Source organism: Silene latifolia, unplaced genomic scaffold, assembly GCF_048544455.1.
Source record: "Silene latifolia isolate original U9 population unplaced genomic scaffold, ASM4854445v1 scaffold_70, whole genome shotgun sequence".
Classification (NCBI taxonomy): domain Eukaryota; kingdom Viridiplantae; phylum Streptophyta; class Magnoliopsida; order Caryophyllales; family Caryophyllaceae; genus Silene; species Silene latifolia.
In genome coordinates, this window is record NW_027413609.1 from 2,916,381 (window position 1) to 2,931,155 (window position 14,775).

At 33.2% G+C, this 14,775-nt stretch overlaps 1 protein-coding gene across 1 annotated transcript; it reads right to left on the reverse strand.

Moving 5' to 3' along the window:
* Positions 1-2,011: 2,011 nt before the first annotated feature.
* On the reverse strand, positions 2,012-3,387 carry LOC141640042 (uncharacterized). The gene is made up of 4 exons (XM_074449003.1): positions 3,087-3,387; positions 2,807-3,034; positions 2,392-2,523; positions 2,012-2,313 (listed from the first exon to the last, which is right to left on the reverse strand). The coding sequence occupies exons 1-4, from the start codon at positions 3,385-3,387 to the stop codon at positions 2,012-2,014; spliced, it is 963 nt and encodes a 320-aa protein (XP_074305104.1).
* Between the last annotated feature and the right edge of the window lie 11,388 nt (positions 3,388-14,775).

The following is a 14,775-nucleotide window of genomic DNA, read 5'->3' on the forward strand; positions in this document are numbered from 1 at the left end:
GAAGAACTATTGCAAAAGTGAAAGGCATGCATTGGCTCCATGGCCTAACCCCTCCCACCGGTTTTTACACCCCCATTATAAGAATAAAATTGTTCTTATTCTTATATTAATTCATTCTTACATTTTTCAATATTCACTTCTCTCACTTTCTCTCTAAAATTAGTTTTAGAATATACATTTGTTCAAAATAAAATATTCATTTAAGATTACTAAAGTAGTAATAAGAAATAATATTAGATTAATTTTTAAGGTTTCTAATAAATATATCTAGTTAATATATTATTAGATTTAAGGGGTAGTCTTGGTGCAATCAAGAGGATAATCTCTACTTTGAGATTTTGAAAGATCATCCATAAACTGGTAGCTCAAGAACAAGTATAGGAAGGAGTCCTCACTTATGCCCTAAATCCGTTTTCTACAATGTAAGGAACATTGTTCTTAAGTTTCTCTTTATATTATGTTATGCATGCACTAGATCATTATCTAAATCATGAGTTATTTAGATCTATAATTATAATGAGTTCAATTATAGGGCTAAGAATCCTTTCAAGTGGTATCATGAGCTTAGGTTGTTGCATGCATAATCGGTTTATGGTTTTTCCGAGTTAAATGTAAAACATATAAAACTAGAGATTTTGTGATTTATAAAATAAAGTCACGAAATTTTTTGCATGTTGTATATTCTGGTCCTAAATATATTTTGGTCATTATGATGATTTATGGTAATTTTTGCTCATTTTAATGTTTTTTAGTGATTTTATTACATTTTAATGAGTAAAATGGTATTTAAAATGCTAAAAATAGTTAGACTTAGTTTCTAAGTTTGAATTTTTTATATGACCTCACATGTATATTTTACTTATTGTATGTAAAATTTCTTTTAAATTTAATTTATTTTGCATAATTTATGATTTTTGTATGATAAAAATAGAATAAATGGAGGTAAAATGGTTAAAAATAGTTAAACTTTGAAATAGGCCATGGTATTTTAATATGTTGTCACATGCACAAGTTAATCACTGTGTGTAAAATTTGAGATAAACACGATTCATTTTGCATGATTTATGAATTTTTAGTGTAAAAATGACATAAATAGTGTCTATTTTAGCAAAAATAGGTAAAACGAATTACATGACATGAGAAAATTATTTTAGGTTGCATTTATATCCCACATATCAGATCTAAAGTTGGAACTTTGATTAGATTAATTTTCATATGCTTGAGATGTTTTATTTGATAAAACCGATAAATCGCAACTATATTTTTCTCAAAATAAATTCGAAAATTTTAACCTTGATTTTTGACATTATGAGTATCATGGAATTATTCCAGAATGTTCAAAAATTTTAAAATTCAAATTTTGAAATTATTGTAATTTAATTTGGATTTATTTCATAAAAAGTTATGATTTTAAGGTCTATTATGAGCATAAATGTTAAATCAAGTTGAATTATTGTCAAAAATTGAGTAATGACTAATTTTTGAGTCCTAAAAGGTTAGGATAATTAACTTGGACTAAAATTTGATTTTAGCATTATTTTGTGATTTTAATAAGTTAAAGATCGCGAATATCCATAAAATCGGATTATATTTACGATACAAGTTTAAATAGGGGGATTTGACACATAATTTGGCATGTTAATTACATATTATTATGCTGCATTTTTCATTGATGAATGTCATATTTTATTTATACAATTTTGAATTATGTAATTTTTTCTTAGTAAGGCCTTAGTTTTAATCGATATTACCCGTAATGTAAGGGAATATTGATTCGGTTGTAATTTAATGTGATCTCGTATCACTGTTATTTTTATTAGATTTTATTTTACAAATTTATAATAGGAAGTGCTATGTACATTTTATTATTTAATTATTTGTAATTCCGGAGTTCCAAAAGAGGTGCCATTCGGAAAGGAGTTCCGATCAAGACGGTGTCTATCCTTGGGAGACGTGTCACATGAAGACTCAAGGGACCAAAGGAGTTGGTTTAGGACCGGGGGCTTTGTGCTCATGAAAATACACTCGAATACCCATCAGGACCGGGGGCTTTGTGCTCATGAATTGAAAAGATTGATTCCTTAATTTCATCATGGGTCACTAGCTTGAGCAACATCTCCCAATTCCCTGAATCACATATAGTACCCTTCCTGACAATAAGAGCATACACAGGAGTTGTACTCTTGTCTGTACCAAGAAGATTCTTGTAATAATTTAAGAAAGCTTCTTGAATGCCATGTGGCTCATCAAACTCTACTCCATTGACATCTTTAATCACCAACACCTGATTCCTTATGAACTTTCTCTTTATCACTTCATGAAAATATTTTGTATTACAGACACCATCTTTAATCCAAGCTGCCTAAGCCTTCTGACTTAAAAATTGATTACAGGCAGTTTGTAACTCTTTGTACTCCTGCTGAGCTGATATCTCTTTAGTAATCCAAGCTGCATCCCTAGGATTCTTAACAATTTGAGATTGAATGTATTCCAGATTTTTCAAGGCCATAGCTGAAGTGTTCTCTATGTCACAGAAAAACTATTTGCTGAAATTCCTGAGATGCATTTTAAAGAGTCTTAAGCTTCTTCACTAGAGAAAACATCTTAGTACCTTGGTGTTGCACATTTCACCAAATATTCAAAGCATGGATATATTGAGAAGCTTTCTCCCACATATTATAATACTTGAAAGGTTTATTATGAGAAGTCAGTTGACCCCTACAATTTAGAACACAAGGGGTGTGTTCAAAAGCTCCTTCTGGTAGGAAATGGGCATACATATCTGCCATTAGAGTACTCCACTCACCATTTATCAATACTCTATCGAATCTGCTACATACTCTAGTAGCTGGTTCTTGCTTGTTGTTCCAGGTAAATAAAGACCCTATTGCTGGACTATCCACTAAACCACACCTAGTCAAGCATTGTTGAAACTCATCAGTATGAGACAAAACACAATTAAAATCCCCACATACTATCCAGGGATCAGAACCAGTAGCAGCAAAACTTTTCCAATTGCTCCCACAAGGCCTGTCTACCATTGATATCATTATAGGCATATACCATTGACAGTATGAAGGAATTACCTGTAGCTAATTCAGTAACTCTCATGTTATTGCATTGTGCTGAGTAATCACAAAAGTCAACCTGAACAATGGTAGGATCCCATAACACCCAAATCCTACCTCCTTTATGCCATATGTTGTTAGTTGACAAACTCCATCCATCCATGAGAATTCCTTTTATACTATTTAGAGACAAGACCTTAACCTTTGTCTCTTGGAGACCAAATAATCCTACTTTGTTCATATACATAAACCATTTAACATGCCTTTGTTTTGCAGGATTATTAAGACCCCTAACATTCCAGAACCCAAGGCTATACATCCCCCACCCCAGGGTGAGGAACACTACCACTTATCCCAATGCCTTCCTTGGGTGTAGCTGATGTATTCAGAGCTTCCAAAAAAGGTGTGTTGGCCAAAGGTATGCACATTGTAATCCCCCTCTGTGGTTTCCTGCCTGCTCATCCTCATGATAGGTCTCATGGGAGTAGGACCCATGGTGTATTTCCCAGAGTTGAGCCACACCACATGAGTTTTAAGTTGTATTTCAATTTGGTGCCCAGGCTGAGTAACCACAATAGGGGTCTGAATAGCCTCCTTACCCTTCTGTTGGATCACCTTACCTTATGTTTGTGGTGGGTAAGCTTGTTTTACTTCAGGCCTCCAAACTTTAGTTTGAGTTTTCTAAGGTGCTACTGTGGTGACTGGTTTCTTTTTTGTCCTCCTGCAATCTACTAAGTTATGACCAACCCCTTTACACAGAGTGCACACTACTGGCTTCCACTCAAATTCAATTTCAATTTCAACTATTTCTCCATGTTCATCCAAAAATTTTACTTTTTCAGGAAATTCTTTCCCAAATACTACTTCAATCATGGCACGAGCATACCCAATTCTGGTTTTCTCCTCAGTAGCAGGGTCATATTTAATAAATTCACCAAGAAGTGTAGATATGCGTGCTATCCCCTTCCCCCAAAATTTCAGTGGCAACCTATTAAATTTAACCCAAATAGGGACTGATTTTGCCTCATGTTTAACCAGTTCAATTTCAAAGCTCCAAGATTTAACAATTAGGGGTTTGTTATCAAATAGAAATGACCCTGTTGTAGCACAACCTCATATGTTAACCTTGTCTTAAAACGAACTAGAAAAACACCATTAGGAAGGAAGAAGATTCGCATCTACACGATAATTTTGCCATAAACGTCGATCAATCCATCCACAATCTCCCAAGGCGGGTTAGCCCCTAAGATGAAACAAACAATACAGACTTTCTCCAGTATTTGAGTTCTTTCTTAACCTCCTCCTCGTGAACCGCAGACATCCCCGCCGGATCCTCCTCAATTACCTCTAGGACAGAAGGAGTTGGTACAGTAGTTACCTCCTCTTCCTCCTCCTCCTCCTCCTCCTCCTCCTCCTCCTCCTCCTCCTCTGTAACATCTTCAACCAAAGGCTCCAGATCCAATGGTGGTATACCAATTATCTCCCCCATATTCTTGTCTTTCTGAACATCCATACTTGAAGGATCAACCATTCTTGACAAAACATGGAACTCTTCTGCACTCGTAAATGATAAGGTGTCAAATTTATTATTAGTTTTAGTAGCTTTATTCGTTTGAGTCGGTGAAAACGATGAAGATCTGACTTTAACGGCCGTCATTTTTGTAAGAAATAAGAATCCTAAATTTTTGTGCTTTTTTCGCTCTTTTTTTCTTTTTCTCTCTCTATCTCTACATTTCACTTTTTCTGTTTCAACGCTGTGCCCTTGGTAGGGCCAGAGTGCTAGCCTATTTGGCATATTCTATGTCGTTTCTTATCTTTACCTTCCTATTTTGCATATTCTATGAGGTTTTATGCCCTTGGTAGGGGAGTGATAGCCTTGCTTAAATGGAGCAAAACGGAGCTAAATTGATCGCATCTAACGACCAAGCAGCAAAGAGGAGACCAATACTAAAGGCCTAAGTTAATAAAACAAGTAAATGGGCTATGATGAAGGACCCACACGACCCCTTAAAGATCCCCACGAGTTAAGGGGCAGCCAAATGAAGAAGAAACAAAAACTGCCCTTCAGGACGGGCGTCTCAATGAGGAGGACGGTCGTCCCAAAGCTCAGCACGAGCATCCCCAAAGCAGGATGAGCGTCCATCAGTGTAGGACGAGCGTCCATCAGAGGAAGGTCGTGCGTTCCATGCAAGGACTTCTAAGGCGTTGGACTTCATTTAAGGGGCTTAATCGTCGTTTAAGCCATTATTTAACCTAATACTTGTACTTAGTATTAATACTCCCTTGTAATATGAGATTAAAAAAAAAGTTATTAGAGTAGATTAGACATCAATTAGCTTAATTACACTTTAATCCTTCCTTAATTATTGTTCAAGAATCTTAGATCTAGTTGGGTAATTGAAGATTATTTGGGTTTATTTGAGAATTGACAACTCTTCATCATCAATCAAGTTTTCTTCTATTATTCATTCCTTTTCATTTTGTTCATCATAAGTTCGGTACAATTTCTTTACTCCCTACTTAATTAGTGTTTATTGTTTTACTCTTCAATCATATTTATGCTTGTTAAGATGATTGACACCATTGTTAACATGACTCCCATGATAATGAGTGAGTAGTTCCCTAACTAGGGTTAATGGAGGATTAGGGGAGTTAATCATGAGGTGGATCTATACTTAATAAGTTCATATGAATGCCTGCTTGTTTTAATTTCAACTTATGCACATGTTATGCTTGATGAAATGCATGATTGACAACCTAGCATGATTCTCTTATCCATTCAACAAGACTTGTAAGACATAAACTAACGCAAGGCTTGTTAGACCCTGCATATAGTTGAATAGGGAGAATTAAGTCGTTGTAGGTGTTGTAAAGTTATGACCGACTCGGCTCTCAGACCTAAAACTCCCTATGAATTGTAAGATATAAACTAACTCGATTCCATTACAACAATAAATTACTTGCATCTATGTAACTTATTTATGTGATCTCATCATGATTCCTCTATGAACCCATGACACCCTAGTGCCTTTAATCAATTGTTTACATCCCCATTTACTTACCTTGATTTTCTTTCCATTTTTTTACACTTTGTTAAGTAGTTTAGATTGCAAATCTTAACCTCAACCCAAATTGTGAAACTAAGGCATAATTACTTGCATTTGATAGCTTAATTCAATACCAGTCCCCTGAGATCCGACCTTTACTTACCGCTCTACTAAGAGTAGTTTGTTGAGATTATAAATATTGTTTGAGGGCACAGACGACAAGTCCCATCAAAATGGCGCCGTTGTCGGGGACGGTGTTCAATTAAATTGTCATCAATCATTGTTTTTAGTTGTGTCTTTCTTTGCTTTAGGGAAAAGGATTTCCTCAAGGTACTTCTCACCTTTTTATCTTAGTTTACATTGGAAGATGGACCTAATAGATTGTTGTGTAGAGGACCATGTGGGTTCTGTTGGAGTGTGTGTCCTCAACAATAGTGCGATCACATTATTGAAACTCATGATAAGAATACGTAAAGCGATGATTCATTTATATACGTCAACTGATCAACATTAATCGGTAATGATTGGCTTACTAGAGTTTGACATTATTGTCGTTTGACGGTGGTGATGATTGATCCCTTAAGGTCACACCTAAAGAACGATTCCCTTAATAGATAAATTAATTAATCGTATATTGATACAGATTAATTAATTCCTTAAAAATTGAACAATTTATATATGTGAGTAAAAATATAAATCTTATTGTAATTCGATTAAATAAGATTCGTTTTAGTAATTAAAATGTTATATTACTAAAACGTTGTCTATGAAACAATTATATTAAGAATGATTAGTTAATTATAATTACAATATGTTGTAGATTATATTAACATGACCCATTTTATATACTTGTGATTATGAATTACTAGTCAATTGTTATATATAATTAAATTTATATATGTAATGATATTTAATTGTTAAATATGCATTAATATATTAATAACATGTTACATGTTACATGTCACACATTATATGACCAAATGACAATTGACAAAAATAAAATGGATTCCATTTTACAAAGAGGGCACCGGTTTTTAGAGGTAATTAGGGTGAAATGGTTATTTGTTTTTCAATTGTTGAAAACACAATGATTACCATTATAGACTAGACTACGCCCTAGTTTTGTTTTGTGAAGAACTATTGCAAAAGTGAAAGGCATGCATTGGCTCCATGGCCTAACCCCTCCCACCGGTTTTTACACCCCCATTATAAGAATAAAATTGTTCTTATTCTTATATTAATTCATTCTTACATTTTTCAATATTCACTTCTCTCACTTTCTCTCTAAAATTAGTTTTAGAATATACATTTGTTCAAAATAAAATATTCATTTAAGATTACTAAAGTAGTAATAAGAAATAATATTAGATTAATTTTTAAGGTTTCTAATAAATATATCTAGTTAATATATTATTAGATTTAAGGGGTAGTCTTGGTGCAATCAAGAGGATAATCTCTACTTTGAGATTTTGAAAGATCATCCATAAACTGGTAGCTCAAGAACAAGTATAGGAAGGAGTCCTCACTTATGCCCTAAATCCGTTTTCTACAATGTAAGGAACATTGTTCTTAAGTTTCTCTTTATATTATGTTATGCATGCACTAGATCATTATCTAAATCATGAGTTATTTAGATCTATAATTATAATGAGTTCAATTATAGGGCTAAGAATCCTTTCAAGTGGTATCATGAGCTTAGGTTGTTGCATGCATAATCGGTTTATGGTTTTTCCGAGTTAAATGTAAAACATATAAAACTAGAGATTTTGTGATTTATAAAATAAAGTCACGAAATTTTTTGCATGTTGTATATTCTGGTCCTAAATATATTTTGGTCATTTTGATGATTTATGGTAATTTTTGCTCATTTTAATGTTTTTTAGTGATTTTATTACATTTTAATGAGTAAAATGGTATTTAAAATGCTAAAAATAGTTAGACTTAGTTTCTAAGTTTGAATTTTTTATATGACCTCACATGTATATTTTACTTATTGTATGTAAAATTTCTTTTAAATTTAATTTATTTTGCATAATTTATGATTTTTGTATGATAAAAATAGAATAAATGGAGGTAAAATGGTTAAAAATAGTTAAACTTTGAAACAGGCCATGATATTTTAATATGTTGTCACATGCACAAGTTAATCACTGTGTGTAAAATTTGAGATAAACACAATTCATTTTGCATGATTTATGAATTTTTAGTGTAAAAATGACATAAATAGTGTCTATTTTAGCAAAAATAGGTAAAACGAATTACATGACATGAGAAAATTATTTTAGGTTGCATTTATATCCCACATATCAGATCTAAAGTTGGAACTTTGATTAGATTAATTTTCATATGCTTGAGATGTTTTATTTGATAAAACCGATAAATCGCAACTATATTTTTCTCAAAATAAATTCGAAAATTTTAACCTTGATTTTTGACATTATGAGTATCATGGAATTATTCCAGAATTTTCAAAAATTTTAAAATTCAAATTTTGAAATTATTGTAATTTAATTTGGATTTATTTCATAAAAAGTTATGATTTTAAGGTCTATTATGAGCATAAATGTTAAATCAAGTTGAATTATTGTCAAAAATTGAGTAATGACTAATTTTTGAGTCCTAAAAGGTTAGGATAATTAACTTGGACTAAAATTTGATTTTAGCATTATTTTTTGATTTTAATAAGTTAAAGATCGCGAATATCCATAAAATCGGATTATATTTACGATACAAGTTTAAATAGGGGGATTTGACACATAATTTGGCATGTTAATTATATATTATTATGCTGCATTTTTCATTGATGAATGTCATATTTTATTTATACAATTTTGAATTATGTAATTTTTTCTTAGTAAGGCCTTAGTTTTAATCGATATTACCCGTAATGTAAGGTAATATTGATTCGGTTGTAATTTAATGTGATCTCGTATCACTGTTATTTTTATTAGATTTTATTTTACAAATTTATAATAGGAAGTGCTATGTACATTTTATTATTTAATTATTTGTAATTCCGGAGTTCCAAAAGAGGTGCCATTCGGAAAGGAGTTCCGATCAAGACGGTGTCTATCCTTGGGAGACGTGTCACATGAAGACTCAAGGGACCAAAGGAGTTGGTTTCCGAATATGTAATAGAATATAAGATTTTCTATTTTTAGGAAAGGCCATGCTAGGAATTTTTTTTATTTGCTTGCTTTATATGTTTGCATGCATTGCCAAATCACCATAACTTCACATGCATATTTTATCGTCTTATCGACTATTGTCAGTTATAATTATCAAGTATTCATCAACTTAGTTCGCTTAAAGATGATAGATAATAAATCGACAAGACCTCTCACATATTTAAAATTGAGATTAGCCTTACCAAATAGTAGGACTCATGAATCCCTTTGATATTTGGGGTAGATTCGGTTTCCCGGGGCACTTTAATTTTTCATTGGGTAAGTGGGGTAATAAAATGTTATTACACGCGAAATTTGGTTGGACTCAACGGGATATAAAGACTAGTCTTATGTTCCGAGGCTAGAGATGGAATTTATGAAATACATCGACCGAAAATTCTATACTAGAATCAATTAAAGAGTTAAATCACCAAATTTATGCAAGTATGGGATATACCGGATTCCCGTGCCCATGTTTGTGTAAAGATAGATCTCGGAATCATTTATATAATTTAGGTGCGAGGTCATTATATAAATGCATAATTTTTAAAACCTTGTTAAAAATGTTTACAAGTAAAATGATAAATGTTAATTATTTCCTTCATTTCCTTTTTTTAGTCAATTTGATTAATTTGCAATGACAACTCCGATTTCACCCGCTTCCACTAGTGGAACCACTCCACCACTCACCAATGCTTCTTGGCTCCGATCCTTTATGGATCGATGTAAACTTGAAAAGAATGGGACTAACTTTGCCGATTGGGACGCCCAACTCCGCTTGGCCGCGGAAGGTGACGACAAGATTCGTTACCTTACCGAAGCCGCTCCCGCTACACCTACTACTAGGTCATCCACTGCGGTTAGGGAGGCCTATGAGGCTTACCTAAAAGAATCGGACGCGATCAAGAACGCCTTGATCTTCTCTATGGAAGCCGATCTCCAAAGGAGTAATATAAAGATAGACACCGCCTATGAGATCTACACCAAGCTTGTGACCATGTTTTCACAAGATCCTAGGATCATCCAATATGAGGTGGCCTCCGTATTCTTTGAGCTCAACATCAAAGAGGGTCAAAAGGTTAGCCCTCATGTGCTCAAGTTAATTGAGCATGTTGAGACCCTCAAATTGCAAAGGGGTTAAAGTTCCCGAGCAACTCGTTATTGACCGAGTACTCCATTCCTTGGATCGCATCAAAGCATATGTTCAGTTTAGGGTAAACTACAATATGCAAAACATGAAAACCTCTCTCCATGAATTGCACAACTTTCTTGTGCAAGCCGAGAGAGACATGGGTCTTAATGTGAGTACGACCAAGGATGTGCTCAATATTAATAATAAGAGTAAAGGAAAATTCAAGAAAAGCGCTAACAAGGGTAAGAAGCCCATTCCCAACAAGGGAAAAGGAAAAGCTATTGGGAATAGCTCATCCAAGCCGAAAAAGGGTGCTTCTTCCAAGGATAAGTGCCACTATTGTTGTGGTACGGGTCATTGGAAGCGTAATTGCCCGAAGTATCTAGAAGATGTCAAAGCTGGACGTGTGACTCCAGTAGGTAATAAATTCTTTAATCTATTGTGTTATTGATATAAAATCCCAACTTTGGTATTTAGATACAAGCTGTAATTCTCACCCCCTTTTAATGTAATTTAGAGCATGTGAGTAAAGACAAAGGCAAGGACAAGCAAGCTTAAGGAAGATCTTCAACAAGGGATGCTAGGGTAGCAGCCCATAGTAGAAGACCTATGGAAGCTTGGCTTTTATTTTGTATTGTCTTCATAGTATTATTGTATTTTGACTTATTGTTTTAAAACTCCTTTTGATTTCCGTGTTGGACATGGAAGTTTGTTTTATTTCCATTTTGCAAACAATGGCTGTATGAATTTTAATGACTTGGCTTTCAACCCAAGTAATTCGGTTTATGGAATTTCCTTTGTTCTAAAAACTTGTCATATACACTTTTTACATCAAAAACATAAATTGTTTTGACTTAAATTAATCATAAAAAAAATTACAACGATTGGATCATTGTAATAAGTTCATAAGCCATGAATTTGATTCCCTAGTATGCTTTTATGACTAAATATCACATCTTATTTGACATAAGAAAGAACGATTGTAAAGTCAAATAGAGTTATTTGAACTCAAGATAGGGAATTTTATAAACCAATTGAAAACACCACTTATAACTAAGACTTGTAACCACTTATAAGACTCCATATGAGCTATGGGAGGGCTTAAGACCCTAAAATTGTATAAGACATGGATAAGAATTCAATCCTTTATCTAATAAAGGGTAGTCTATCTTACTACTATATTACAATGTCATTACAAGAGGGTCATCTATTAAGGTTATAATGTGCGATATTTTCTTCCTTCACAAGTTTAATTATCAAATTGTTTGTTGCTTATAGAGCTATCTTTCGAGAAAAATAGATGTATTTATCAAAAGATAGAGTGGGAGAAAATTAGCAACAAACATACAACTAGTGAGAACTAGTGAGGAGACCAAAAGAAAGCTTCTTAGGTTAAACTCAAGTCTAGTGAGGAGACCAAAAGAAAGCTTGTTAGGTTAAACTCAAGTCTAGTGAGGAGACCAAAAGAAAGCTTCATAGGTTAAACTCAAGTCTAGTGAGGATAGGTTAAACTCAAGTCTAGTGAGGAGACCAAAAGAAAGCTTCTTAGGTTAAACTCAAGACTAGTAAGGAGACCAAAAGAAAATGTTCTTCAATAATATTATGAAGTGGCTCTATCAAGTAATTTCAATTCAATTTTACATAAGAGCGTAATGAACCAAAGTGAAATCTGTGCATAAGAGTTGCATAAATAAACATTAAATTGTCTACAAAGCTAAGTTAAAATGTAATTATACTAAGATCCATATCATCATTGCTACACCTCATAGTGTGTATAATCAAGTTAGATGTTAAAACCAATTTCTAAATAGGTATTTAGAAAAAGGTGTGTGTATGACATAAGCACAAGGTTTTAATCAACACTTAAAAATTGCAATGATCATTTCAATTATGTGATAAGAAAATGGTTTTACTCAAGTTGTCGAGAAGCCATGAGTATACATAGATTTAAGTGGGAGTCTAAATTGCCATGTTTAGACATGAAGTTTAGTGGGAGACATTGTCTTTCATGTTAATAACATATTACTCATTGAGAATGACATGCTGACATTACCATCTATGAAGGAGTGTTTTTGTTTTCAATTCTCGATGGAAGTTAACATGATGCATTCTAAAATTCCAAATCTATTATGACATAAGGAAATTTATTGGCACTTAGATAAGTATCTTATATAGATAAAGGTTCTTTATCTATTTAATATCAACATAGGTTGAGGAGGTTATTCATATTGATGAAAGTGGAATTATTATGATAGAGTCATAGTCATTCACTGAACCCAATGAGTTGTTAATCACATGAAATCGATTGCTAATGTTTCCATCACTAGAACGATCATGTATGCTAATATATGCACATGCCATGATGTATCATATGCTTGGAGCATAATGAGTCAATGACAAGTTATTTCATATGAAGGTCATTTGAAAGCCTTCAAGAACATCCATTATAATCCTGAGAAGAACTGAGGATCCGTTCTTGTGTTTGGATGACATACTAAGTTGTGTGTTGAAGGGTTACACAAACTCTACTTTCCAAACCTATAAGGATTTATCGAAATCCTAGGCTAATTTTCTTGACTCAGGAGTAAGTGACTAGAAAAATGTTTTAGAATCAACCATTGCAAGTTCTACAAATAGAGTCTGAGAATATTGTGATAAAGTGGTTCATAAAGGGACTATAGGTAGATCCTTCCACCAAGTATTTTATCACAAGTTATATGATGACAGTAAGAGCATCTTTCAAGTTAAAGAGCCCAAGTCTATGAAGAAGTCTAGACATGTACTTAGAAAAGTTCATGATATTAGAAATGACATTGAATAGAAGGAATAAGCAATTCATAAAGTTGGACTGAATGGATACATGGTATGTCCACTAACCAAGCTTTTATTGGACTTTGACAAAGTGTAAAATGTACACTTTAGATTATACGATATGAAGTAGTAATATGGTATTGACTATTCATATGTGATAATCGCATTTATCGTTTGAGTTTCTTAAAATCATCCATTGCTTTGTTATATCCAAATTGGTTGTTAAGACAATATTGAACCCTATTAAATTGAGCTGGATTACCATAGTGATTGCCCCTAGTTACTTATATGAGGTGACGTCTCTAAGTAACTAGAGTGTGAGTCGATTGATGGCAAGTTCGAGTGCCATAAGGTCATAAGAGATGACTAGTCGATCACATAGGCAGACTGTAAGAGACACTCTGTCGGGCTGTGACCGCTTATAGAGTTCTGGTAATTTATATAGCCTGGTCGTGGCGAGAGCTACTATGGTATTCTTTTGAGTCAATTCTTTGACCAGAGACTGTTCGCCCCAGTTGGCACAATTTCTGAGTGACTTTAAGTTATGCTCTACGACTTTCGTAAATGAGGTCAAATGGGCATCTTTTGGGTCATGATGAGCTGTGGCTAAACAAAGGGAATAGTGCGATAAGAATTTTCCACCCCCTTGTCAGGGTCATTCAAAAATCTCAGGGCCACTCGAGGAGTAGTGAACTGAAAATGCGTGGCCACGCTCGGAAGGTATCTACGATAGATAATTCCGGTCAGACAGTTACTCTCCAAATCAAGGAAACCACTCTTGATATGATCACTTGAAAGAACGACCTACAAGACACCTTGCATTGCGTGGGAGATTGTAATAGGACAAGAAAATTGATGACGCACACCTTGTATGTGTCCTCAACAATAGTACGATCATATTATTGAAACTCATGATAAGAATACGTAAAAGGATGATTCATTTATATACGTCAACTGATCAACATTAATCGGTAATGATTGGCTGACTAGAGTTTGACATTACTGTCGTTTGACGGTGGTGATCAGTTGATCCCTTAAGGTTACACCTAAAGGACGATTCCCTTAATAGATAAATTAATTAATCGTATATTGATACAGATTAATTAATTCCTTAAAAATTGAACAATTTATATATGTGAGTAAGAATATAAATCTTATTGTAATTCGATTAAATAAGATTCGTTTTAGTAATTAAAATGTTATATTACTAAAACTTTGTCTATGAAACAATTATATTAAGAATGATTAGTTAATTATAATTACAATATGTTGTAGATTATATTAACATGACCCATTGTATATACTTGTGATTATGAATTACTAGTCAATTGTTATATATAATTAAATTTATATATGTAATGATATTTAATTGTTAAATATGCATTAATATATTAATAACATGTTACATGTTACATGTTACACATTATATGACCAAATGACAATTGACAAAAATAAAATGGATTCCATTTTATAAAGGGGTCACCGGTTTTTAGAGGTAATTAGGGTGAAATGGTTATTTGTTTTTCAATTGTTGAAAACACAATGATTAC

Bases quoted from the DNA above. Each gene is read 5' to 3' on its own strand.
- LOC141640042 (XM_074449003.1), bottom strand. From the start codon at position 3,387: ATGTATAGCCTTGGGTTCTGGAATGTTAGGGGTCTTAATAATCCTGCA. The intron at 3,035-3,086 runs GTAATTCCTTCA...TATCAATGGTAG, and splicing joins AGTTACTGAATTAGCTACAG to ACAGGCCTTGTGGGAGCAAT. The intron at 2,314-2,391 runs GTAATCAATTTT...ATTTTCATGAAG, and splicing joins CAAAGAGTTACAAACTGCCT to TGATAAAGAGAAAGTTCATA.